The following is a 27,751-nucleotide window of genomic DNA, read 5'->3' on the forward strand; positions in this document are numbered from 1 at the left end:
CCTGAGCTGGTGTCCATGGCAACCACCCCTGGCATGGGGTCTCCATGGAGCTGCCATGGAAACTGACCATAGCAACAGCGTCTGGTGAGGCTTGCCATGGAAACTGACCATAGCAACAGGGGTCCTGATGATGGTTGCCATGGAAACTGACCATTGCAACAGGGGTCCTGGTGATGGTGTCCTGCTAAGGATCAGATTTGTCACAGGCCCTCAGAGAGGTTCCATGGGAACTTTCCAAGAGTCTCTAGCCTGTTCCAGAGCTGGAATGCCACAGGCACAGACAGGGGCCCCATGGAGACCTCCCAGGGCTTTCTGGGGATGGTAAAGAGCCCTGTGGTCAGAGGCAGTCACAGCCATTCCGTGGTGACATCCGAGGGGACCTTGTGCTGCAAAGGCACCCATCTTGAACAGGCACTCACGGGGGCTCCACGGTGACATCCCAGGAGTCCCCAGGCTGCCAAAGAGCCAGGATGTCCCAGACACTCATAGGGGTTTCTGTCATGGGCACAGTGGGAGCTTCAGGCAAAAGCCTCATTTCTTAATTGGAGAAACTCCTTCTGAGACATGAGGTGGAGAAATGACTTCCAACAGCCTCCATGGATCCTCAAACCTTTGCAGGACCCCTAGACTTCTAAAATTCCTTCAAAGAGAGGAGACTGGGAGTTGCTGGATCCAATCTCAGCCCCAGAATTTGTCAAATGTGTAAAAGATTGAACAGGTGGAATTCGACTAACAGAATTTGTCCTGCAGGATTCATGATAGAATACCAGATGAATTTATATAAATATGTCTCTGGCTTATTCTGATCATGATCAGATGGAAAGATCACCAGCACAGTTATTTACTCCACATTTCAGGAGCTATAACAATTATTAGAATATAGTGCTCTAGGAAGCAATTTTGAAGTCAGCATGGCCTTGCTGGAGTTGTTGGAGCCCATTGCAGGCAGAGCCTCCTGCTCCAGCAGAAACTGCCTTTCCTGTTGTCCTGGTTTAGGGCAAGTTTGTTAAAGAATCTGCAAAGGAGGGTCCCTCCAGAAAGCAAACCCACACTGCCCCTCCCCTCCAACTGGTTCGGGAAGAATTCCTCAGAGAGAGGTGGAAAGAACCTGTTTATTTGACTGGCACAGCATCCCCCAGCACACAAAATGAACAATACCAGATGACACCGCTCTGAGAAAGATGGCAAAATCAGAAAGTCTCTTTTGGGGGTGGTTGCTCTGTTCTCAATCCCTCCAGTGCTGGGGCAGCTGCTGCAGCCAAACCTTTGGTGTTCCCGGGTCCCAGTCCAGAGCAGGTTCGAGATGGTCACAGAAACAGGAGACGAGAAACAGTCCAGGAAGGGATGTGGACTGTTTAGCTAGAACTAGCTAATAAGCAGAAGCCAAAGCAGAGCAGAAGTGAGAGCAGAAAAGAGAGTCAAGCAAAGCAGCAAGCTGAAGCAAGAAGTGAAAAACAGCCCTATGTACCGCTTGTCTCTGTGTCCCTGATAAGAGAAACCCAAACAAAACTTCCACACTTCAGAGCCGGTCTTAAAGGCACAGAACAGATGAATGGGGATACAAGCATCATAACGTCACCCCAGGACATTCCACCCCTTATCCCCATATCATCAATATACTAAAATGCATCATGCATTATTCATACAAAATTTCCATCTGTTCCCCCAAAATTTACAAGCAATACCCATCATGCCTTCATCACATCCCCACACTGGACCACTGAATCCAGGCCCTATATTACAGAGCTGCAGGATTCCCCCTTTTCACTTTACTCACTTAAAGCTCCATCTATCACTTGCTCAGACCTTCGACACTTACACATTTCCTTCTCCATCTTCCACTTGCCCAGACATTCAACACTTACACATTTCCTTCTATCTCATGTCTGTATGTACAGACAATGGCAGTAACATCCAATGAACAGTGATATTGCATATCATTCTTACCCCACAATCAGATCTCCCTGAGGTACACATCGTGTTGTTCCATCTCTTTGCATTATCCACCACGTGCAACCTGGTCCCTGAGCAAAGACAACCCCACGAATGGGTTTGCCTGTACTCAAGGCAGAATTGATCCACACAGTCTTCCCTAAAACCTCTGATATATACCACTGGGACTTTGTCTCCTTCTATTACATTCAGGGACTCAGACTGGGCAGGACCTGCTCGGTTGGTGGAACCTCGGGTGTTAACTAACCAGGTGGCTTTTGCCAGATGCTGCTCTCAATTCTTGAAAGATCCCCCACCCAAAGCTTTCAACTGAGTTTTTAGTAGTCCATTGTACCTCTCCAATTTTCCTGCAGCTGGTGCATGGTAGGGGATATGGTACACCCACTCAATGCCATGTTCCCTAGCCCAGGTGTTGATAAGGCTGTTCTTGAAATGAGTCCCATTGTCTGACTCGATCCTCTCAGGGGTGCCATGTCTCCACAGAACTTGCTTTTCAAGGCCCAGGATGGTGTTCCGGGCCATAGCATGAGACACAGGGTAGGTTTCCAGCCATCCAGTGGTGGCCTCCACCATGGTCAGCACGCAGTGCTTGCCCTGGTGTGTCTCGGGCAGTGTGATGGAGTCAATCTGCCAGGCCTCCCCATACTTGTACTTGGACCACCGCCCACCATACCACAGGAGCTTCACTCGCTTGGCCTGCTTGATGGCAGCACATGTCTCACAGTCATGGATAACCTGAGAAATACTGTCCATGGTTAGATCCACCCCTCGGTCTTGTGCCCACTTATAGGTGGCATCTCGGCCCTGGTGGCCTGAGGCATCATGGGCCCATCAATCTAGGAATAACTCTCCCTTATGTTCCCAATCTAGATCTATTTTGGACACCCCTATCTTTGCAGCTTGGTCTACCTGCTCATTGTTTTGGTGCACCTCATTGGCTCTACTCTTGGGTACATGGGCATCTACATGGCGGACTTTCACAGGTAGCCTCCCTACCCTGGTAGCAATGTCTTTCCACTCATCAGCAGCCCAAATTGGTTTTACTGTACATTGCCAGTTAGCCTTTTTCCACCTCTCCAGCCATCCCCATAGAGCATTGGCTACCATCCATGAATCAGTGTAGAGGTAGAGCTTTGGCCACTTCTCTCTCTCAGCAATGTCTAGGGCCAGTTGAACAGCTTTGAGTTCAGCAAATTGATGTGATCCACCTTCTCCTTCGGTTGCTTATGCAACCTGTCGTGTGGGGCTCCATACGGCTGCTTTCCACTTCTGGTTCATCCCTACGATGCGACAGGAACCGTCAGTGAAAAGAGCGTAGCGTGTTTCCTCTGAGGGCAGTTGGTTATAGGGAGGAGCCTCTTCAGCACGTGTCACTGGTTTTTGTTCCTCTTCATCTGTGACACCAAAATTCTCACCTTCGGGCCAATTTATAATGACCTCCAAAATCCCAGGGCGATTCAGTTTACCTATATGGGCGCGCTGAGTGATAAGAGCAATCCACTTGCTCCATGTAGCACTGGTGGCATGGTGAGTGGAAGGAACCTTGCCTTTGAACATCCACCCCAGCACAGGTAGGCGGGGTGCCAGGAGGAGTTGTGCTTCAGTGCCTATTACCTCCGAGGCAGCCTGGACTCCTTCACAGGCAGTTAAGATTTCCTTCTCTCTGGGACTGTAGTTGGCTTCAGACCCTCTGTAGCTTTGACTCCAAAATCCCAGTGGTGGACCCCGAGTCTCCTCAGGCACCTTCTGCCAAAGACTCCAGGACAAGCCATGGTTCCCGGCTGCAGAGTAGAGCATGTTCTTTACCTCTGGTCCTGTCCTGACTGGGCCAAGGGCTACTGCATGAGCAATCTCCTGCTTGATCTGGACAAAGGCTTGTTGCTGCTCAGGGCCCCAGTGGAAAGTGTTCTTCTTGCAGGTGACCAGGTAGAGGGCTCATGATCTGACTGTACTCAGGAATATGCATCCTCCAAAAACCTATTGCACCCAGGAAAGTTTGTGTCTCTTTCTTATTGGTGGGTGGAGACATTGCTGTGATCTTGTTGATGACATCTGTAGGAATCTGACGCCGTCCATCTTGCCACTTCACTCCCAGGAATTGAATCTCACGAGCTGGTCCCTCTACTTTGCTCCTTTTAATGGCGAAACCAGCTCCCAGGAGGATCTGGATGATTTCCTTCCCTTTCTCGAACACTTCCGCAGCTGTGTTCCCCCACACAATGATGTCATCAATATACTGCAGATGTTCTGGAGCCTCACCCCTTTCTAGTGCAGACTGGATCAGTCCATGGCAGATGGTGGGGCAGTGCTTCCACCCCTGGGACAGTCGGTTCCAGGTGTACTGCACTCCCCTCCATGTGAAAGCAAACTGAGGCCTGCATTCTGCTGCCAGAGGAATGGAGAAAAATGCATTGGCAATGTCTATAGTGGCGTACCACTTTGCTGCCATGAACTCAAGCTCATACTGGAGCTCTAATATGTCTGGCATGACAGCACTCAGTGGTGGAGTCACTTCATTCAATGCACGATAGTCCACAGTCAATCTCCATTCTCCTTCAGATTTTCGCACAGGCCAGATGGGGCTGTTGAAGGGTGAGTGGGTCTTGCTGACCATCCCTTGGCTCTGCAGCTCTCGGATCATCTCATGGATGGGGATCACAGCATCTCGAGTGGTCCTATGCTGCCGTCGATGCACTATGGAAGTGGCAATTGGCACTCATTGCTCTTCTCCCGTCAGGCATCCTACTGCAGATGGATTCTCAGACAACCCAGGCAAGGTGTTCAATTGCTGGATGCCCTCTGTCTCTACAGCAGCTATTCCAAATGCCCATCTGAGTCCTTTTGGGTCTTTGAAGTACCAACTTCGAAGGTAGTCTATGCCCAAAATACATGGGGCCTCTGGGCCAGTCACAATAGGATGCTTCTTCCACTCATTTCCCGTTAGGCTCACATCAGCTTCCACCAAAGTGAAATCCTGGGATCCCCCTGTCACACCAGCAATAGAAACAGACTCTGTCCCCACATGTCTTGATGGGATTAATGTGCATCGCACACCAGTATCGACAAAAGCTTTGTACTCTTGTGGTTCCGATGTGCCAGGCCAACAAATCCACACAGACCAGAAGACACGATTTTCCCTGGCCTCTACCTGGCTAGAGGCAGGGCCCCTCTAAGCCTGGTTATCATTCTTTCCCTGGGTGTATGTTTCGGATGTTCCTTCAAGGGGATCAGACATGTCATCATCATCATACCTGGCCGTTCGGCTACGGGCAACTGGAGCTGCTTTCCTTCTGGTGGCTTCCTTCAGTTCACGCACCCGTAGTGCCAGAACAGCAGTAGGTTACCTATCCCACCTTCTCATGTTTTCCCCACAATCACGCAGGTAATATCACAGCTCAGCTCGTGGGGTGTATCTTCTCCCACCATCTGGGAAAAGTCTGCCTTGGATACCGGAACCTTGATCTGTACTGCTGAAATTTGGAGAAGGTCTTCTTTAATCTCCTCTCTAAGCTTCTTATGGTTCTCCTCTATCTTATCCTCTAAGTTCTGCAGACGTGTTTCTACCGCTGCGATTCTGGCATGTGTGTGGCCTTGTACAGCATCTGCATATGCTCGGAGCATCCTTGCCATGTCAAGCACAGACTCACCCCTCTCATCCCTCTTCATGATGGCTAAGGCAGAAGCATATTCATGTGGCCCGAGTCGTATGAGTTTTCGCCACATCACAGACGTGCATGGTACTAAGTCTGTGTTCCTAGTTGTTACATCATCTGAGAAGATATGGCCACGGCCATTTCTCTCAGGCATTGGATCCCTTGCTCTATTGTCTTCCACTGAGTCTGCTGCATATAGAGATCGTCTGCACACAGGTATCTTTCTGCTACACTTCTTAGGACCCGTTCCCAGAGGCTGTGAGAGTTAGCCCCCCTCATCATTCCTTGGTCTATGACAGGATCCTGTGACAGGGATCCCAAATGCCTGGCTTCAGTGCCATCCAAAACGGTAGCCTCGCCTGCAGCATCCCAGAGACGGACCAGCCAACTAATTATGGATTAATCAGACCTTCGAGTGTAATCCTTCCATAGGCCACGAAGGTCCTTCAGGGAGAAGGACTCAGTATTGGCATCTGATCTTGCACCTGCTGCTTTGACTCCCGACTTTACATCAGGAGGCACTGAGGTTCCTTTTCCTTCATCATCATCATCATCATCATCGTCCACTGGTCGATTGGTCTTGGCTGTGCATTTCCCACTTCTAGTGCTGGTAGCAACAGCCATGGGTTTAGCTGCTGGCTTCGAGCCTGGAGTGTTAGCTACAGCCCGAGTCACCGGGACAGTTGCTGATTTATCTCCCTGCCCCCCTGCCTCTGTCTGCTGCCCTAGAGTATCTAGCAGTGTGCGATAAGCATATGCCAGGGCCCAGCTCACTGCAATGACCTTCCTCTCCTTAGGCTCATCCTGGTACTTCTCTTTCAGATGTTTCCCCACCTCAGCTGGGTTCTGAATTTGTTCATGGGGAAAATCCCAGACTATAGGGTCAGAGAATTCCTTCAGGATTTGGCCCATATCCTCCCATTTCCCACACCACTTAGGATTTTCCACACCAGGGTTTACTCCTGAGTCAGGGGTCTCATCAGCCCGTCTAGAAATCTCAGCCCTCATTCTAGAGAAGCAGCAGGCTGTATAGAGGAAGGTTACCAGATTGAATACCAGGAAGATGGTTTCTTTAACATTGAGGGGAAATTGAACATCCTTCACTAGTGATGCAACTGATTCATAGGAGAAGGAGGAAAGCAGAGGCTGAAAAACCTCATTCCCTCCTGCTCCTCCTGTAACAAACTGGATGCATAACCATAGCCATGAACCACTCATACCTGGAGCAGGCCCTAGGATGTTTATAAATTCCTTGCACATTATTGCCACCAAACCCAGCAGGATAGCTATTCTGGTCACAGCCCCTCTGATGTAAAAACTACATATTAGGGGCAATACCAAAGCTATTTCTGGATAAGAAAATAAACCTAGGACCATAAAGGTATTAAAATCTCACAAAATCCTAGGGACCAGAAATGCATGCAAACCTTCACCCCAACAGACATTATGAATCCAAAAAGCATGGCTATTAGCTGATTTAAACGAACTCAGAGTAATAGCAGCCAAAATGCAGTCAAAACAGGGTTTTTCCACTCTCTCTCTCGCCCCACTTTTGGGCGCCAAAGATTTGTCCTGGTTTAGGGCAAATTTGTTAAAGAATCTGCAAAGGAGAGCCCCTCCAGAAAGCGAAATCCACACGGCTCCTCCCCCCAGCCGGTTCGGGAAAAAATTCCTCGGAGAGAGGTGGAAAGAACCTGTTTATTTGACTGGCCCAGCATCCCCCAGCACACAAAATGAACAATACCCGATGACACCGCTCTGAGAAAGATGGCAAAATCAGAAAGTCTCTTTTGGGGGTGGTTGCTCTGTTCTCAGTCCCTCCGGCGCTGGGCCAGCTGCTGCAGCCAAGCCTTCGGTTTTCCCGGGTCCCAGTCCAGAGCAGGTTCGTGATGGTCACAGAAACAGGAGAGGAGAAACAGTCCAGGAAGCAATGTGGACTGTTTAGCTAATAAGCAGAGGCAAAAGCAGAGCAGAAGCAAGAGCATTCTTGAAAAGAATGGGAATTGGAGGGAAAGAAAGGAAATCCACCAGGTATTCCTCAGGTAAGGAAACAAATCTTTGGAATCTCATCTTCAACACAGACACATTAAGATCCATGCACAAATGTACTGGGATGAAAACACCTGCTTGGGTACACAGGAGCCACCTGCAGCTCTGTTTCTCAGCAGTCTGAAAATTTCTGCTTTCCTTACATGGAAAAGAAAAACCTTTCATGGTCAAATCAGAAGGAGAGGTTCCATCCCTACGGTCACCCTCTACTCATTTGGCTACTCAAGTCAATGCATGAATGGTAGGCCCATCCCAGAAAGTGTCAGGAAACAAATGGCAGGTTTTGGCAGGCTCTCCACATCACCAGGCTCTGGCTTGGTGACAGCCAGAATGTTGCTCGGGCTGGGAGAGAAACAGGGTCACTGAGTGTTTCAGCAGCACTGCACAAGAAGCAGAAGAGACTCTGTGGCCTTTACACCCTCATGCCCAGGTTTCAGGCACGTTTCCCAGTGAGAAGAAACTGCACAGGGGGTTAAGTTCCTCTCTAAAAACCAGTGCCTTAGCAACTTTCTTGTGTTTGGGCTTCTTTTCTTCATTTCTGGAAATGTAACACCAGTTCTGAGAGGCTTGCCTTGTGGTTTTAGGGGCATCTTCACAGAGAGACAAGTGGGAACAACTTGAAACCCAATGCAAATGTTGCCTGAGAAGAGCTGGGGAGTGTTTGCCTGGGGTGAGGCTTGAGCTGTCTGGCAATCCCCTTCCATGATGTGCAGAAACATCCAGCTGCTCCCCAGAACTCAGTCCCTCTGGGCACGCAGGCCTCTGGAAACCCCTGAGGATTCCAGCCTTTCTCCTGCTCAAGAGCATCTAACCTAAGCTGAGCTCCAGTTTCTTCAGCAAGGCCAAGGATGCTCACTTCCATGCAGCTGACAGTGTCCATGGAGCTCAGCAGGTCTTTCTGATACTCCTCAGGCCAAGGAGTTACAGTGTAGATTGGCAAGACATCGGCTGATCATTATCCAGTGTGGTTCATGTGGAACCAAGCCCTAACACGCTGACAAGTCAGGGGGAGAGAGCTCATTCTACTTTTGCAAGATGGTATTTAGAAACCATATAAGACACTGACTGGGAACTATTCAAACCTCAACTTGCAGAATCCATCTCAAATAGACAAAAATAACAATGGCAAGAGGCCTTGGAGTCTCCATAAAAATGCCCACCACTGTCATGATAACTCTGTGCTTGTGGCACTGAAATAGATGGTGACCAAAGAGACTTTGCTATTATCCTCTTTAACCCAAAGGAGAATTTCAAATCCAGAAATGGCAATGCACTCCCCTTGTGTACAAATAATTTATGCAGCTTTCTGTCCTTTTCCCACATCACCAGAGGTGACAAAGAGGGTTTTATCCTGACTCTCAGCTGAGCTCAGCCACTGGCCATGGTGGGGAGCTGGAGCCCTCCCTGTCATTAGAACTGTGCAGGCCAGGGATGGCCCTGCTCCTGTGGTAAAGAAACACAGCACCGGTGTCAACTGCCCACGCTGGATCCCAGCCCAGGCACCTGCCTGCAAGCTCATCAACTTGTTAAAGTACCAAGAAACAGCCAAGGGTTTGGCAAACAATTCTAACTGCAGTCGGAGACAAACACATCCTAAACTTATCCAGGACACCCACACACATGAGTGAACAATGTACAGATGACTTGAAAGCCTGAAAGTTTCAACAACCACAGGATTTGGAAAAGATGCTACAGAATGGAAGAGAAGAGCTGCGTTTAAAAAATGAAAAAGCAAGCAGAACTGCTTGGGCATTGCTTTGGTAGTAGGTTTTTTTCTCTTTTCCTTTTTTGTTTACTTTTCTTTTTCCTTTTTTTCCTATGTTTTCTATAAAATTGAAACTGGGAAGGTCTAACCTCTATTTCTCAGGATATTTATCACATGTCTACCCTGTCCACTGAAAAATTCTTGTCCTTCAGAAACAGAGTTCCAACATTGTTCAAAACACAAGTGAGAAATGTCAGGCATGGCTGGAGGCCAAAATGGCAGGTTTCTGAACTGGTTAGGTTTCTGAACTGCCCCTTCCCTTTCTGATACAACCAAAGCTACAGCAGATGCTGATGTGTTGCAGGGGCATTTTTAGAAGGGGACCTTGGTGGAAGTGGTGCCAGCAGATGGCAATGGGATTTTGTCCAATGGCACACAGAACATGGGACAGGTGAGAAAGACAGTGGGATCAGTGAGTATTTGCACCTTACCAAGACAGGAGTTGCATTCCAGGAAGGAACTTCTCGTTCCACCATTTCGATGCCCACGATTCCCAAAGACCATATGTCCACTTTGGGGCCACATGGTTGACCTGTCACCACTTCAGGCGCCAGCCACCCAGCAGCGCCGGCCACGGAGCTCCGTCTGCCCTGCTCAGGGCTGAGCTGAGCAAAGAGGCCAAAGTCAGCTGTGGAGAAAACAACAAACCATGAAAGCCAGCTCCAATTAGGAAACCAAGCAAGAGAATTCCCCACTCTCAGGCTAAGAATGTGCTGTTGGATCTCGTGGAGAACTGTCCACGCTCGATTTCCTTGGGGCTTTAGCCAAGGGAGTATGGAATTGGCCACTTCCAAAAAACCCCAGGTTTCTTAACGCTGCTCATGAGCAGTGGAGTTCATTCCCCTGAAGCTTTAGATTGTAGATCCCTCTGTCTGGAAGGGACACACACAGAGCAAGGCCACTCTTGACTGCTTGTGGCTCCTTCTACCTCTGTGCACGTTGCAACTGTGCCCTCAGCTCGCAGCAGGGGTCCCTGCACTGCCACCAGCACCATTTCTGGGGAGCTGGCTGTCACTCCAAGCAGCCCCACACCCACAGCCCTGGAACGCTGCACCTGACCAAGAATATACTGACCCAGCTTGACAGAGCCGTCGGTTCTGAGAAGGATGTTTCTGCTCTTCACATCTTGGTGGATAAGATGGTTTGAATGAAGAAAATCCAGTCCTTGCAGGCACTGAGCGAGAAAACAGAAACAGGAGGGCAAAAATGAGTGATGTGATTTCATCACACAAGAAAGGAAGCAAAGAATCTAAAAGATTCCCTCTCCAGGGGAATGGGAAGTAATGGCAGAACAGTAATGACCACTGAGAGGAAGAGCTTGCTGCTCCAACACCTGCAGAGCAGGACCTTTCTGAGGAAAGGCACGTCAGCTTTTGAAAGAGCAACAGCACCTGCTGTTGTAGGCTGTCCCCTGCCAACCAGCCAGGATGACTCCTGCTGCAGTGGACGTGCTTTTTCCATGCAGAGGACAAAGGAGGGGTTTTGAAAGGAAAAGTCCCTCCCTTTGGTGTTTAGTGGATCACTTTTGGGTGGGAGGCTGCATGACAAAAATTTTCTTGCTGGCCTCAGCACAGGCTTGGAAGTATCACACCAGTCACTTTCTGGAAGCAAAGAGCATTTTGGCTGCACTCCTATCCTTTTCAGCTGAGGACTGTGAGAAATGAGTCTTTTTTCTTTGCTGGTCATTTCAAATCCTGCCACCAGCACCTTTGCTTTTACAGGCAAGGAATGCAGTGAAGACAGACTCCAGGCAAACATTTAGAGAGGCAAGGTGGAGAACAGCAAATACAAATACAAGAGACAGAGTGAGAATAAAAGAGCAGAAGATAAGAGTACTGGCACTGAGCACAGGGAGTGCAGGGGCACTGGCAGGCCTTTCACTTGAGATGCTTTTACTTGCCCATAGAATAGCAGCAACACAGAAACAAAGCTTGGCACATGAAACCTCTCCTGTTCTGAGCCCCTGTTTCCCAGACAATGCTGCCCAAGCCCTTGGAAACACAGATGGGATTGCTGACCTCCCGACTGATGGCTGCCATCTCATCTTCTGACAAGTAGGTCTTGCTGATGACATTGCTCAGAGTGCCTCCATCCATGTACTCCATAACCAGGGACAATTCCTCACCCACAAGGTAGCTGAAAGGAGGAAACAAGGGCGTGGAGATAAATGTACATGGCTAGGTTGCTGTTTGGAAAAGATGTGTTGATTCTTCTTTACAGGTCCCTTTGAGACAAAGACAAAATAAAGGAATAGACATTCCCTCTTGGCTGTGCATTGTTTGCCATCTGTGCAGTCTCAAGGAGAAAGGCACAGCTGCAAAAGAGGAGATGTCTTAGATGGGCAGCAAGCAAAATGTGCAGTTTAGTAACAGCCCAGATATAAAACCTGTCACGCATGGTGTTTCTGGAAAAAAGCACCTAGTCTTCCTGGCATGCATGGCAATGGAAAACAGTGGCAACAATCCAAGGGAAATCCTTGTTAGTTTACCTGGACGTAGGAAGACACTTGTAAAAAATCAAGCTCCAAAACAAAGTGGTGGCTGTGAATATAGAGATCATTGATTTTGTAAGACACGACTCATCCGGGTTTTTGAACAATTTTCAAATACCATGTGCCAGCGAAGACTCACGCAGACAAAATGCAATCTCTTCCCATCCACTGGAGATGAAAAGAGCAATAATAATTCGGCAATAATTACAGCTCTATTTTCTGCCAGTGACCAAAGTGGGATTTTACCTTGCATGTTTGCAATATGTGAAAAAACATTCCTGGGACAAAAGCACAACTCACCTGTGTAAACAGTTGACCAGGTTGGCATTCCTGTTCACCTTCATGACCATGAGTTCACTGACTTTTAGTTCCATCTTCCTCGGTCCTTGAAGCTGTATTTTCTTTATGGCCACCTAAAATGACATTGAAAATCAGTAACTCGAGAAGTTGGTGGCATGAGACCCCAAGGCACGTGGAGTGAGTGATTTTGCAATGACACAGCTGAGCTGTGCCAACCTGCCTTGTGGTTAGGCACTGCAATAATTAGGAACTGACATTCCAACAGCTCATTTCTCTGCTCCCTTGGGAGCCAGTTACAGGACACGTGGGGCCACTGACATTTTGCCTTGACCACTTGGTAACAGCAGTGTCTCAGCTATCACCCACAAACCTCTGACCGCACTCTCTGCTGCTTTGTTTGGGACTCAGAAGAAGGAATCCATGCCTTAATACTCTGTGGATACATCTTGGGCTATGGGCAGGGCTTAGGGCTTTCAGGAACGCCTTGCAGATCTGTCCCTATGTGCAGTTCCCAAGTGCAGCACTGCAGGTGGATAAGGAACTACCAGTAACTTTCAGATGGATTTGCTGGCAGCCAGAAATGAGAATCCAGGATTCTGAAGCTGTAGCCCCAAAGAGCAGTGAGGTGCTCGAAGGCACCACCTTTGTTTTAGCAATGGAGAGCGAGTGAGCGCGTCCTTCTCTGAAAGGAACCGCTGCCCTCCGTGCCTTCCTTCCGGCAGCTGAGGAGGACAAAGTCCCAAATGTGTTCTGTGGGCTGGCACCAGTCTGTGCTTCTTGTGCCTTTTCAGCACAGCTCTGCCCAAAGCTCCAGCCACAGCTCACACCAGAGGGGAAAGCCCTCGAGTGCAGCAGAGCCTGCAGGGGCTGTTGACATTTACCTCTCCTCCTGTGGCAGTGTCGAGTGCTCTATAAACATCTCCATAACCCCTAGAAACAAAGCAGAAGCAGAGAAAGGAGAAGCCATTTAGATCTTGCAGTGAAAGCCAGCCCACACAGGAGATCTGTGCTGCCAATGCTGCAGACCTGCAGGACACTGGAAGCATGGAGATGTCTTTGACAATGCCTTCTGAGCACACTTAGAAATTCTGATCAGCACTGACAATCTAAGCCCAGTGCCTGAACACATTTGCAGCTTGTCAGACTTTACACTTGATACCTATTCCACCAGCAAAACACCTGATGCATGGTTTTGTACAATTAACATTGCTTGGACTCACCCACTGCCAATATTTTCCAGTTCAATGTATTTTAGAATAGGACTTTCCATCTTCACCATTCTCCCTGAGGGAAACAAAATGCAAGATGTTCACTTTAAAGCAGAGATCTCACCTTCTAGGAGATACAAAAGGCAGCCCCACTGTCTGGGGCTCTGAGCCCTCCCTTTGTGGACAGCTGGCTAACAACAACAGGAACTGGAACAACAAGAAAAGAACAGCAGGCCCACAGCACAAGTGGCTGGCACAGAGACTGATTTCCAGCATCCTTTGAAGTGAGAGACCTCTTGACAGCAGGCACACAGGGAAGCATAGGGAGATACATTCAGAGGAGACTGAGACCAGAAGAGAATACCTAGCAAGGCAAGTAAGTTTGTCATCTAGAATCATTAAGGAGAGCTGGAACTAACAATGCCTTTGTTTTCTTGGGAATAAACACTGTGCAATTTAGAAAAGGTTTCCTACTTGCTAAGATTAAATGCACCTGGACATCTAGAATCAATTCCTCTGAACAGATGTGAAGTTCAGAACAGGAGGAATATTGCCAAGTGTTCCCATCTTTTTCACCTTGCAGCAGTTTGCCAGAAGAAGCCTCTGCGTTTGTAAACCAGAGCAGCTCATGCTAGAACAAATCCCCACAGGGCTTTCAGCATCAGGACCCTCACCCTTTATGAGCAGGCTGAGCCCAAAGACGCCCTTGCCCGTGCCCCGCGTGAAGAACCATGCCACTTCTCTTCACCCTGACAGCGCGGATCCGTCACTCCCATTGCACTCGCCCTCTCGGCACCGCACACGTCCCCATCTTCCCAACTCGGCACGGCGGGCACGGGCACAGAGGACAGCAGTGCTCCTCAGGCGCCCCTGTGACACAGAGAGCTGCCCAGAGGAGATGCTGACCCTCTTGTGAGTCCAGGCCATGCAAGGCAGAAGCTGGCCCAGAGCAGGGGCTGCGGCCTCAGGCAGCTCCACGCTGCAGCAGCCGGGCAGCAGCGGGACCCTCCCAGCTAAGGAAGGCTCCAGCCTCTGCATTCCCACCAGCCCTCAGGGGCAGGGCAGCCACCACAACAAGGCTGGCAAAGCCCAAGCATGAGCACTGACAGGCACTGATGGGAAGAAGCCAGAGTGAGCCTGAGCCCCAGACAAGCTGTTGCCCCCATTCAGGACACAACAGGATGGGCTTTGAGATCAGCCACGCCAAGGCGCAGATCAGTGCCCTTTTTGTCCAACTGGTGATGGTAGACACAGAATCCACTGGGCTCTCTTCTCAACCCTACCAGATCTTATCTGAGAGCACAGCACTGGCAGCTGTTAAGGACAAGAAGCAGATCCATTGGGTTGTGCTGCAGAATCACAAAGGGCTTGATGTGTTCTCCTAGAGACTGATCTCAGCAGGGCTTCTGCCAGTGGCTAGGACTCAAGCAGTCACAGCCTTCTGCTGATCCAGGAACAATCCCTGCTTCTGCCTTCCGCAGAGAGGGAAGCCCAGGCAAACTCCAGCCAGTCTAAGCTGCCGTCAGAGGCAGCAGGAACACCCAGAGCTCTCTCTTGCTGCCTTGGAGCAATGCCAGCACTTCTGTGACACTAAACTCAACAGAACCCTGGTTCAGCTGTGCTGACACGCGCACACAACACACTGTCCCTCAGATAAGAAAGATAACAGACGCACTCTGCTGCTCCAGGGAGTCACCCGCCATCTCCTGTTGCTGAGCAGCAGCTGGGTCAGCACGGGAGGTGAACCAAGTGCTCAGGCTCCACTTCTGCAGCTGGAGAGCAAAGGCTCCTTGGGACGGCGCTGCTGCTTCTGCAGCAGCTTCAGTGTCAGAGTCGGTGTAGATCTGAGACAAGAAATGAGTTGATGTCAGGAAGGTGTGGCAGAGATTGCCCTGAAATACAAGAGAGATTGCCATTTGAAATGCGAGCCCTTAGGAAGCTGCTGTCAGCCACATGCAGAGCTCTTTAATTCGATTGCTTTGGATGTCCACTTGTGAAACCAAATGGTCAAAACCAAAGGCTGGTTTTACTCGAGTTCATAGCCAGTTTCTTGTTCTAAAGGATGACTGCAGCAACGACCACTCCACTTCCTCCCAAAGACTCCTTTCCCCCTTCTAGGTCTGCAGATACATTTGCAGCTCCTCATTCTAATGTTCTACCTCCTGCCATGAAATTCTCTTTTTCTGCACCTTCCTCAGGACGTGCTTATCCTGCAGCATCTCTGGATGCTTCAGTTCCTGGGCCTCATGCCAGCCTCGGGGCTCTTGGTTGCCCGTCATTTGCTGGAACTCTCTGCAGGCTGCCAGGTAGGATGGCGACACTTCCACCTCAAGTCAAACAGAACAAAGCAGTCAGAGACTACAGCTCGTCCCCGTCAGTCAGGGGTCATTGACTGGGAAGAAAGTAAAGGAAAGGACAGGAGCAGATTCACAAGGGATACAGACAGCTTGTAGCTCGTATTCCAAATCTATGTGAGTGACCATGTTCACCTGCAAAAACACCTCAAGAAACAAGGTGACCTGGAAGAAGCCAGCAGGAGTTCATTCGGATGACTGCTGGCTAAATGGCCAGAGGAGAAATGCCACTGTCTAGAGCATCAGCTGAGATCCAGCAGAGCAGGAAGTGTCCTTGAGAGCAGCTCTGACAGAGGCCTCATCAGGATGGCACTCAGAGGCATCACCTACCCCCTTCTGCTCTGCACTGGAAAGGCAAGGAGGGCAGAAACCACCCCTTGGGTGACTGCAGTGCCTATTGCTATTTCACTCACTTGCTCTTCTAGAGCCTTTTGCTCCTGAAGGAGGCGATTAATTTTCTCTTTGATGATTTTAATTTTTTCGTCTAGCCTCTTCTTCCTTGCCTTGGTCCTAGCCTCAATTTCCTGCAGCTCTGTCAGCATCTGTTCATCAATTTTCTGTAAAGAACAACAGAAAGGACTCACTATCATGAGTGGAGTGGCTGCCATTCCTTCATTCACCTGTTTTTGTTGACTGCCCCTCTGCATAGGGAGATTCTTCTCCTCTTGGATGTCTTCATTCCTCCTCTTTGCTGCCATGATGGCACTCTGAGCTTCAGGCAGCTGTGCTTGTGTCTCTGCCTTGATGTTCTGTACACACAAAAGCAGAGCAAGTGACTGAGAGCTGCCATCAAGCTCAGCTTTTCCCTCTTTTAGCCTCAAAATCACATTTATTCAGCCTCTTCTTTCTGCTTCCCTACCCAGCTCTGCTTCCACTGTAACCATCCTGTCCTGGCGCTGATCTCTGCAGATTGCAAGGCTCTATCCTTTCAGTGCCTGTGGGACTCCTGGCCTCCTCAGTCCCAGGAGCTCCGGTTTATGCCTCTCTTCCTGCCCTTCCCTCTGTCACCTGGCCAGTCAGGCTTACCTTGCCATTCTCCTGCGCCTCTTCCTCCTGCTGCCTGAGCTGCTCTTCCTGCTCTTGGGCAGGGAACAGCTCTCCCTGAGTCTGGCATGGCATCTCAGATGAGGCAGTGTGCTCCTGCTCTTTCTCTAGAAGCACCTGCACAGAAAGCAAGAGAAGATGGGTTTCAACTTCCCATATGCCCTTTGTGGGCCAAGACTCAAAGGCTGCTGGGCTCACACATTCCCAAAGCACTGTGCTGCTGCTCTCCTGGGTCATTCTCTGCCCGAGGGGAGGCACAGATTCCACAGTGACCCTGGCCCTACAATCTGGGGCCATCTGGGACTGAAGCTCCAACAGCCTCTCAGGCAGCTGACAGGGAAGGGGTGGCATTTCTCAAGGTGAAATGAAAGGCTGGTGAGAGCCTCCCTCTGCTTCTGTCATGTCCTGTTTGTCTTTCAGTAGTGACTGACACCCCGCCCTGTCCCACAGCTCCTCCTGGCTCTGCAGGGGCTTCCTGGGTGAGCTCACTCCTTGTGAGAGACACTTCTGGAGTTCACCTTCTCTTCAGGCCTGCACCAGCATTCCTCCTTCCTGACATCCACACTCTTGTTAGAAAACTGGATCATTCAGGAGATAAGGATACATGCAAAGATCTCTGATGGAAGTCAGAGAATCTCTATGGCCATCTCAGTATATGGAGGAGGACCAAGGTGTTTCTTCTCCCTCTTTTGTCAACTGAGAATTCTGACCAGCAGTAACAGAGTTTCTCATAAGGCCCCATTAATGAATGCACTTACACAGCCCTGGGGATGCCAGCGAAGGAAACCATGTGTCATGTATGGCATGTACGAGCAAAGTCACCAGACCCCAGATACAGCATGGGATAGTTCCACTCCCTTAGGACATGCAAAAATTTAAAGGATAAAAAGAAGGCTTCAGGGCACAAGAGGCTGGAGGAGGATAACAGGAGGGTAAAAAACAACCATCTCTGGAGGGAGAAACATCTCTGCCTGCTCAGGATCCATCAGTGGAACTTGTCTCTACTCCTCTCCTGAAGGGATGCTTTTAGGTGAGCTTTGCATCTTCCAGTGCTTTGGAGCAGAGCCAGGAAGATTCAAATAGATATATAGATAGACATATCTCACTTTTATAATCTCTCTTTACTGTGCTGTGGTATTTACATTCTTTGAACACAGAGAGATATAGTTCTCTCTACTAGGTTTTTTTAAAGGGAAAGTAGTGAGAAACTTAGAGAAGAAGAAAAAACAATTATTATCTCTACTTGCTGTTCTTGTTTTTTAGTACATGAAGAATGTGTTATAGTGATTGTTTACTGAAAGTGATTTGTTAATTGGATTTTAGTGATAGCTGTTTAGATTGATTAGCTAATTAGATAAAAGACTGTGTGGAGAGGCACGAGTTTTTCTTTAGTGTGTTTTTAGTGTAATATCTCTTTAGTATAGTTTTGATATAGTACTAGTGTAATATAACATAGCTTAATAAAGCATTTGTTTAACCTTCTAAATCATAGAGCCAAAGCACATTATTCCCCACATGGGAGTCACCCTGAATCAATACTGTCCTTTCTGTCACTACACACATCAGCACTCGGTAGCAGTGCCCTGATCAGCAGCCATCCTGAACTTACTCTCCTGTTGCTTCAGTAACCCACACTCTTGGGGAATCTGGAGTGTGTGGGTCCTTATGGAATGCAATCAGACCCAGAGCAATGCACTGGGAACTGCACTCTTTGTGTATCTGTGCTCGGGCAAGTTCTTCGCTTGGACTCGACCACACTGATGGTGCTAAAGTGGCTGGAATCAGAAATGCAGTCCAGCCCCTCACAGCTCCTGTGATCTCTGAGCACCAGCCAGCTGGAATGCAAGGGCATTGATTTCCTGCTTAATTCCCAAACACAACACACACTGATTCCCTGGGCTGCCAAAAGACACGGGAGTAATTAACCTGAAAGTGATGTGTTTCTGCCAGTGCTGGAAAAGGGCAGGAAAGACTGAGAAAAAGCTCCCTTGCTCCCTGGAGAAGGAGAAATTACACAAGACTTCTCCTTCTAGCAAACAAACAAACAAATAAACAAACAAAATATGAAAGTGTTACCTACTCCAGTGTCTAAAGCACTTGGATGCAGTGAAGGGATGTTTGGCAGGGAAACAGCCCCTGTGCTGAGCATTGGCTCTATGGATCCAAGGCAGGGATCTATGGAAGTCTGCCTGAAGGTCCCTCAAGAGCCCCCACTGTCCAGGCTAAAGCTCCCTCAGCACCTCCTCCCTGGCCTTGTGCTGCACCCCTTGCCCAGCTCCCCTGTCCTTCTGTGCCCACGCTGCAGCCCCTCAATGACTCTCTGCTTCCCAGGGCCCACAGCTGCACACAGCATTCCAGCTGTGGCCGCGGCGCTGCCCAGCACAGGCCACGCTCACTGCCCTGCTCCTGCTGCCCCACTGCTGCTGGCACAGCCACCGTGCCCTTGGCCTTCTTGGCCCCCTGGCCCCACGCTGCCTCATCTTCAGCTGCTCACGGCCGCCAGCCCTGCGTCCTTTGGGCCCACGCAGCTCCCCAGCCACAAAGGTGCCCATTGCACTTCAGATACAACAGGCACCATTGCAAGGTGTACATCCTGGGTTTAGCATTACAGGACAGCAGTCAAGGACTTGCAGCTTTGCTCCCACTCTAGGCTCCAATGCAGTTTTCAAAGCAAACTACACAATAGAAGGTATCAACAGACACATGCAGTGTCTGGTTTTTGCCTCAGAAGAAAGATTCAGAACTACTCCCTTTGTTTCTTTTGCCACACTAGACAAGAATGGTCCCCCACAGCTTCATGGACAACACAGTCATCTCCTTGCAGCTTATCAAAGACCAAGAAACAGGCAGACTCAGAGCATCTATCTGCTCTGCTACCAGCTGCCTTGCCTGAAGGGGCAAAAGAGCAACCTGTCAACAAAGGCAGCAAAATCCCTGACTTCAAGCAGCAACTCTACATCCCCAGTGTGTCTCTGAAATATTCCCAAGTAAGCACATCCAAGAAGTTTGTGGGGACAAAGCACGACCAAGAGCTTTTGTGGTCAGATCAACATTTTTTTGTGCCTGCAGCAACTTGGCCAGTCTGTGCAGGGGGTCGGGTCTCTCCATGCCACAGTGTCCCCTGTGTATCCAACAAGGCTGAGCACAGTGTCTTTGACATGCTCCCTGCTCTGGCATCAGGCTGGGAGATGCTTCAGGCTGGCCCCTATCAAAATGCCAGGAAGCTGGTCCCTAAACGTGACAGACCAAAGCCCATTGTCCAGCTGTCACAGGCTGGGGGCAATCACCAGGCCCTGGCAGGACTCCAGCACTCAGCATCCTCAGCCAGCAACAGCAAGTGCTGGCTGGTCAGAAACGTGCAGCTCTGCCCTGCACTAAAGACAGCAGCACACACAGAACTGGCACTTACTGGCTCAGAATGTTCAGGCTGTGGTGTGAGCACTGATGGAGGCTGGTGCTCATCCACCTCATCTGCCTCCTCTTCGGCCTCCTCTCCATGAGCAGAGGGAGCCAGAGGAGAGACTGCTGTTGGTTCTGTGATCTGCGGACAGACAGCAGTGTGAGGGACAGAAAGTTACCTATAACTTATAACCTTATTTCTATTCAGCACTTTATTCTATTCAGCTCTATTTCTACAACCAGCTCTGCTAAGGACAAATCAGAAACTTTGGTAACAATGGGATTCTAAGTCACTGCGACTAAATTTAAATGGGCTAATTCAACAGAATTGCTAATAGTTCTGAATTAGACATTATGCCCTGGCTACTATCAAGAAGCAACATTCTCTCTGCAAAATGAGCTTTTCATTCCTTGAAAGTTCTTAAATTGAAAATTAAGAAATAGCCAGTGATGGCTTTGTTATTGCTGCTGCAGACATGAAAATGGATTTTCTTTCAGCCTACCCAGCTGGCCCTCTACACTCTAGTGCCACAGGCCAAGCTCACAGCTTGCTCTACAATTCCTAAGCACCAGGAACATGAAATGTTCCTGTCTCACTCACCTCAGGATCAGCACCTCTGAATACACGCTTCAGGTGACCTGGAGTGGGCAAGGGAAAATGAACAAGTGCTGTGAGAAAACTGCCTGGGCTGCTGAATCCCACAGAAGAGGTCAACCCAAACAGAGAGTATTTTTCTTTATCAACATCCCTCCGCATGACATAGTTCTTTCACACAGCCAGCAGGGGATCAGGACAATAATCTTGGTTGTGCCTATACTTTGGCCTGTCTAGTCAGTAAATTAATACAAACATGATCAAGAAAATGCAAATTGTTCTTTATCACTCAATGCTTCTCTTCTGTCCAACAGATAAAGCAGATTTTGTTCTCTTGTCTTTCAGGTACTTTTTTCAAAAAAGAAGTTGCGTGCACTAATTCTCATTAAGTTGCTGAAAACAGTCACCCAGAAAAGCTTGCCCCAAATCCCCCTGAGCTGTGGCAGTTCTATTGTGAAACAGCACAGCAGCAGCTCCAGGCTCAGGAGCAGACACTCACTGCTTTGGCGGTTGCACTTCACTGCAAAGGGAATCACTCTTTTAGCACTCAGTCAAGGGTCAAAACGGACAGTCAAATCCTTTCATTACAAAATTTAGAATAAAAGAAGCTTTCTCTGAGTTCTGGGGAGAACTACAAAGTCTTTAGAAGGCCTTCTGAGAAGGCCTCCCAGTCTGCATTTTGGAAGTTGTCCTGCTTGTCCCAGCAAACTGAGGAAATGACAGACTTGGCTGCCACAGACTCTCCCGTGGAGGGAATGGAAGCCCTGCAGGTTCCCCTGCAAATGCTGCCCCTGTGGCTACAGACACCCCCTTTCAGCTGAACCTCTTGACAGGAGCTTTACCAAACCAGAGGCATCCTGATGCTCTTTCTCTTTCAAAATCAACTCAGTCACTAAGAAAGAGCAAGAAGACATGCAAAAGCCAGGTTAGGTTACACCCTAGCCTAAATAGAGTTGAAACCTCTACTTACTTGCCAGGCTGGTAATGAAATAGGCGGAATAAACAGTGCCATACATGGTGCAAACTGCAGCAGCGAGTTGCTCAATCATTGTAGCACTGTGCTTCAAGTTTACTCCAACCAAGACTCCTGTCAGTGTGCAGCTACACGCTGACAAAGGCCACAATCAGGAGGATGCTCCTGATCTGAGCAACCCCTAGGACTGCTCTGGCACTGAGGCCTTCCGTGCACCAAGGCAACCTTCTGATGTCACCACGACGATGTGCCAACCATGCCCTGATATCACAAAGCAAAGTATGACAAAGCAAAGCATCACAAAGCATGTTAGTCTGTGAATTTATGCAAAGCAATAACCAGCCTTTCCTACAGCAAACACAAAATGGCCTTGGAAGTTCTCCTCTGACACAAAGCAGCACAAACTCCCCCCATGGGCCAAACCCTGTTGTTCAGGGATCCAAGAGGAACTCCAAGAGTGCTCCAAGCCTGTACCCCAGCTGAGCACACAGATGGGACACAAGCAAAGGAAACCAGACCAAGACAATGGCCCAAAGCATTGTACAGAACCAGGAGAGAAAGCACTATTGGCATAGCAGCTGAAGTAATTCCTAACAAATCACCCCATATATCTGCATGTTTATTGGATGTTCCCAGGGCTGCTGTGTATGTACATCTCTTCCTGTGCTCTTTCTTCCCCTTTGGCAGCAGTCGAACTGGCAGCATCTGCCCGCCAGCAGCAGCTGCTCCAAGCTGGGAACGCCGCTGGCGGTGCTGATTTCCAGAGGCTTCTGTGTGCCAGGGGAAGCCAAGGCAGGAGCGATTGAACGGTGCTGGCACTGCTGCTGCTCTGTGCCAGAGAGCCCCGGCTGGGCAGGGCACGGTGCCCACTGCACTGCGGGCTCCTTCTCCTGCCACAGCTGGGCACACCTGGCAACAAGGCATGACAACTTGTGGGCAAGCCAAGGGGTGTCTGGGGCTGCACTGCTCTGCACACACCCAGCACACCTGCAGCGCACAATTTCAACCCTCAAACAGGTAAACCAAAGGGAAACAGCTGAAAAAGATTTCAGTTTGACCGTTCTTTATGCTTCAATAGGAATGACCAAAATGAAAGTTACCGAGCAGGGCCCGATCCACACTGCCAGCTCAGTGTGAGAAAAGAGCATTACTTTTTTCAGGCTGGTGTGTGAGGAATCACTTCCCTGAAAATGACAGAGATGTGGACACCCTCATACTGTTTAGAGACATCATCACAGAAGCTAAGTAATCGTAACCAACAATTACTATGTCATGAACTCTACTCTTCCTTATTACATTTCTTTCTCATGTCTTTTCACTGTTGTTATCCTACAAACCCAAGGACACTCTGCAGTGCCGACTTGGATCCCACAGCTTGTAATTCATCTCTACAGCTAATCCAATCTCACAAAGTATTTGACATGTTTAAATCACTTCCCCAAAATTACTGACATTTAGAGTAGGGGTCTCTTGAGGGTCTCTGGTGGTCATGTGGTGAACATCCCGTTCCTCAAATTCTCTCCTATGGTTAAGAGCCTTCTTCTCCTTGAATGCATTGCAGCTACCTCCTCAGTAGGCCCACTGTCTTTATTCTCAAGGCTAAGACATCCACTTGCACACATTAACCACTGGTGTGAGGGAAGGTACAACTAAGCACTGCCTGGTAAAGCTTAACAAATTCACAATTTGTTGCAGGTCAACACTTCCCCAACATCTCTCGTTCCTTCTCTGGGAATCAAACACAAGCATTTTGTGATCACTGAGCCCAAGGCCGCCTCCAGCCCTCCTGTCACCCAGCAGCCCTTCTCTCCTCACAAACAGCAGGCCCAGCAGTGCCTTCCCTCACTGGCTCAGTCACCAGCTGTGTCAGGAGTTCTCTGTCACACACTCCAGGACCATCCTGGACTGTTTGCTCTCCGCTGCACTCTGTTGCCAGCAGACATCCCCACCCTGTTCCATGCCCCTTGCAGAACCCTGCACCTGCTGTCCATGGGCACCTGGAAGGGCAGGCACTCACGGCAGAGATGCACCAGCTGCCCTGGGCAGGAACCAAAACCCTCTGGGGGCACAGCTGCTGGCCTGGGTCTGGCACAGCTCTGCACGCCCCACTCCTCACGGGCTTTGGGCTGGAAATGCAATTGCACTTTCTGCCTCATGGAGAAACACCAGGGCTGCACAAACAACGGCCAGCAGGCCACATCCCAAAGGCACTGCAGCATGGAGCTGAGAAGGAAGAAGGCCCTTCCCCAATTCCTAACCATACCAAAACCACCAAAATTGGGACTTTTAATCTTCTGAATATAGAGTTGATTCACAGGGTGACAAGGGAATCTTCCAATGGAGTTGAAGTTTGGTAGGGTTTTTAATCTGAGTCCTACTCAGACTGTTGATTTGAATTTTTTTTTTATATATTTTGTTAAAGGCTGTGCAGTCACATGGTTTTGTTCTAATACCAAAATGGCTAGATTAAATGTACTGGCATTTTAATTACATCCAAACGGGTTAGTCTGTAAAAGCTTTCCTGCAGAATAGCCACTAAACAAGAAATGAAAATCTGTGGACTGTTGACTTTGCAAATTTCTACTAAACTTCACAGACAATGAGGCATTTTTAGGTAGATCATAGAGCAAATTAATTCCTATGGATAACTTGGTTTGGATAAACTTGCTGATTTCAAATTAAAACTGCCTGCACATACTAAGTGAAAATCTGAATACTCACTTCTATGAGCTCTGAATTATTAGGTAGTCATTGGTTGCCATATTAACAAAAATTAACATTCTGGCTATTTTCTTTACTTACAGTCAGCTCTTCAACACTCTTTGTAACATCAGAGAGTTTGTAGCAATGTGAACCATGGGTTGGTGGAGCATTGCAGAAGGCTCCTATGCCAGCACTAAACGTTCACATTTACCATGGCATCACTTCTTGCCTTTAATTCCAAGCTACAGCTCAGTTCCTGCAGTATAGATTCACACTTGTAGTCTGTATTTGCAGCTGGTTCTTACTTTCCTGTCCAGAAAAAAATCATGCTTGGATCTCAAATCAAAATAAAACGAGGAGAGAGTCAGGTTCTGGATAGGTATAGCAAGAACTAAGAGATTTTTTTGCAAATATGTTGAAAAGTTGTTTGTCCATGCTGCAAAAATGGCAGATTAAAGACTTGCACTCTAACTTGCAAGCTGAGCTTTGCCTGTTCTTTCTGGACTGATTTCTTGAGGCCAGACACTGAACCTAATCAGTAAGAAAATCAAAACCACAGGAGTAGTTTGGAGAATATTGTAAATTATTCTGTCATGATGCTTTTTGCCTAAAGTTCTGGCCATCATCCGATTGGAGTAATTAGAGGAGATCGAAGCCATCACACTGTGCCTGTGCACACAATTCCTTCCCAGGGGTAATCCATGAAGCAACGCTGACAAATCCACACCAGCAGCTGCTGCCACACAGCCATGAAGCAGAGAATATGTATTTCTGCTACACTTGGACAGCTGAAGATGCCTCTGCTGAGCTAATTTTAGTGACTGCTCACCACAGATGAGACCTTGTGGTCAGTCTCCAACAAGTCAGGGCAGTTAATATTCTGCCTAAATGAAGTAAGTCTAGCAATACATAGACCATGGGGCCTGAGGAAAGCCAGCAGCTGTGAGAGATTTAATTTGTTTCCATATCTTTCTTTTTACTAATTCATTGCAGTCAATTATTTAAAGAATGGAAACTTTTGGCATACCATTGGCTGGAAGGTTGGTCAATCTTCCATTCATGACTCCTCTGAAAGCATCACCCCAGTGATTTTATCAGTAGCTCTTCCATCATCATGGCTCACACAGCATTTCCTGCAGCTCTTCCTGGAGCCAGGGAAAGGCACCAGGAGAAGGGGGAGAAAGATGTGTGCAGAGACTGTGTCAGCTACAGAGACATTTGTTTCCTCTGATTTGACTGAATGGCTGCAGGAACCTTGCTGGCCCTGCTGGCGGGGTGGCCTTTTGCAGGGCTGGGCAGAGTTTGGGGCCCAGGATCCCTCCTCTCGGTGGGACACCAGGGTGAGCAGCCCCTGTCCCAGGCAGGAGCAGAGGTTCTGTGGCTCTGCCCTGGGCACAGGGACCTGCCACTGCCATGAGCTCCTGCCGCGGCTCCTCTGGGGCAGCTCCTGCTCTGCAGTGATGATGGGCGCAGCTGGGGTGGCTGCAATGGAGGGGGGCTTCCAGTGGGCTCTGTTGGTCTGCCACACTGGAGCCAGCAGAGCTTCTGGAAGGAGTCTCCTCTTGTGAGCTGCTGGAGCTGGAGCTGGCACTGGCCACAGAGCCGCTGTGTTCATCCCTGACAGGCCCAGAGCACAGCAGCCTCTGGGCCTCCTTGCTGCACGATGGCAGTGAGGAGGCCATGGACCAGAGGTTCAGTATGTGTGACTCAGTTTCCTGATAAACTGTGCTAAGAAAACCCTGCATCCCTCCTGCCAGATCTAAGACACTCCAAGAAATCTGTTGGCACATTGGGAAATCAGAATTGTTTGCATTTTGAACAATTGTCTTATGAGTGCTTTTGATTGTTTTTGTCATTTTGTGTTGATTCAGTTGATCCTTCAGAGAAGCTTTCCTAATAATATAAAACAGGGGAATTGTGGAGACCCTGGGGGCATTCCCTGGTCTAGGGAGACACAAGAAGCTTCCCTCAAAAAGCTGTTAGACCCCATTGGCTCCTTCCCCTGTTCCTGTGTCTGTTCCTGTGTTCCTGAGCCACACCTTCCCTATTCCCTGATTGCCCCCTTATCTTTGTACTGCCCCGAGATCAGGGTCAGCCCCCAGCCCCTGTGGAGACAAAGTGAGACCCTCTGTGTGTGGGTGCTGGGACCTGAACATCTCCCTGCACAGCTGAATAAAACATCTGTGGAGATTATGCAAAGGTCCTTTTTGCTTCTTTACCCTGGACTATGCTAGCAGCAATTCAGACTGCTACAGAGGAGAAGCTGCAGTACTGGCACCAAGATTTTGGCAACTTGACCCCAGGCACAGAGGGCGTGCAGGATGCTGCTCTATGAATTCCTTAACCAGCCATCTCTGGTGCTGGCATATTCCCTCCAGCTTCTGCTGCAGCCAGGGCCACCTTTGGTCCAGTAGATGACATTGTTATTTGAAAAATTCGGCCCACACCTTGGGCAGGAGGCCATGCACAGGCTCTGGTCCTGCAGCCCCCTGCTCAGCTGGGGACAGTGTTCCCTGTGGGGAAGATGGAGCAGCCATCACAGGGTCTGGGGGCTGCTTTCAGCAAGGTGGCCAGGCTCTCTCCCTGCTGGACTCTAGCAATTGTTTGGGGGAGCTGATGGCAAATTGTATGTAGTCCTGTTCATCCTACTCAGAAAACCTGACAGCTTCTATCATTCTTCTGCAGAGTGGGCACGCTGGATTTCTCTTTGCCCACTGCAGGATGCAGCCCAGGCAGAACTGGTGGTGACAGGGCAGAGAAAAATTCACATCCTTCTTAGTGCCCTGGCAGATAGGGCAGCTCCATTCTGTCCCCATGGCCATGTCTGTCTGTCCCAGCAGCAGGGAAGAGCTGAGGACCATGAGCTGCTCTCATTTGCAATCTTGCTTGGCTAAAGCCCAAGCTCCAGCCAGAGTGGTCCAGGCTCTGTCAGTGCCCAAATAGAAGCAGAAAGGGATATTTTATCACAATCCATTCCTTGGTGAAGGAGGTCCATAGCAGCCTCAAGAGGCACCTCAGACACTCAAAAGTCAAGGCAGTAACATATGGACAGAACACAGATGGCAGTTCATGTCTGGGAGAGCATTCGTAGACATATACCAAGGACAAATTTCCCAGGAACTCTCCACAGCTCTGGAATCTGCCCATCAGCTCTGTCAGAAGCTTCAGCAGAACAACCAAAGTCCTAAAAAGCAGCTTCCAGACACTTTTCCTACCATCCTGCCTGAGTAGCCGGGTTGCTTGCTGCAAAACACTCTTTTTCTC

The 27,751-nt window shown here is 49.1% G+C and overlaps 1 protein-coding gene and 1 pseudogene across 1 annotated transcript; both read right to left on the reverse strand.

The window, feature by feature from the left end:
• Positions 1-27,751, reverse strand: part of LOC135460897 (zinc finger protein 239-like) — a 60,555-nt pseudogene that overhangs the window by 11,274 nt on the left and 21,530 nt on the right.
• On the reverse strand, positions 416-25,548 carry LOC135460896 (serine/threonine-protein kinase PAK 3-like). The gene is given in 13 exon segments (XM_064737869.1): positions 416-454; positions 2,473-2,649; positions 9,852-10,048; positions 10,495-10,594; positions 11,439-11,556; positions 12,212-12,324; positions 16,187-16,522; positions 16,800-16,934; positions 20,227-20,358; positions 20,818-20,855; positions 21,782-21,926; positions 21,928-21,989; positions 25,515-25,548. Coding segments are annotated over 13 exon segments (1,626 nt in total).

Source organism: Zonotrichia leucophrys, unplaced genomic scaffold, assembly GCF_028769735.1.
Source record: "Zonotrichia leucophrys gambelii isolate GWCS_2022_RI unplaced genomic scaffold, RI_Zleu_2.0 Scaffold_121_137240, whole genome shotgun sequence".
In the NCBI taxonomy this organism is placed as follows: Eukaryota; Metazoa; Chordata; class Aves; order Passeriformes; family Passerellidae; genus Zonotrichia; species Zonotrichia leucophrys.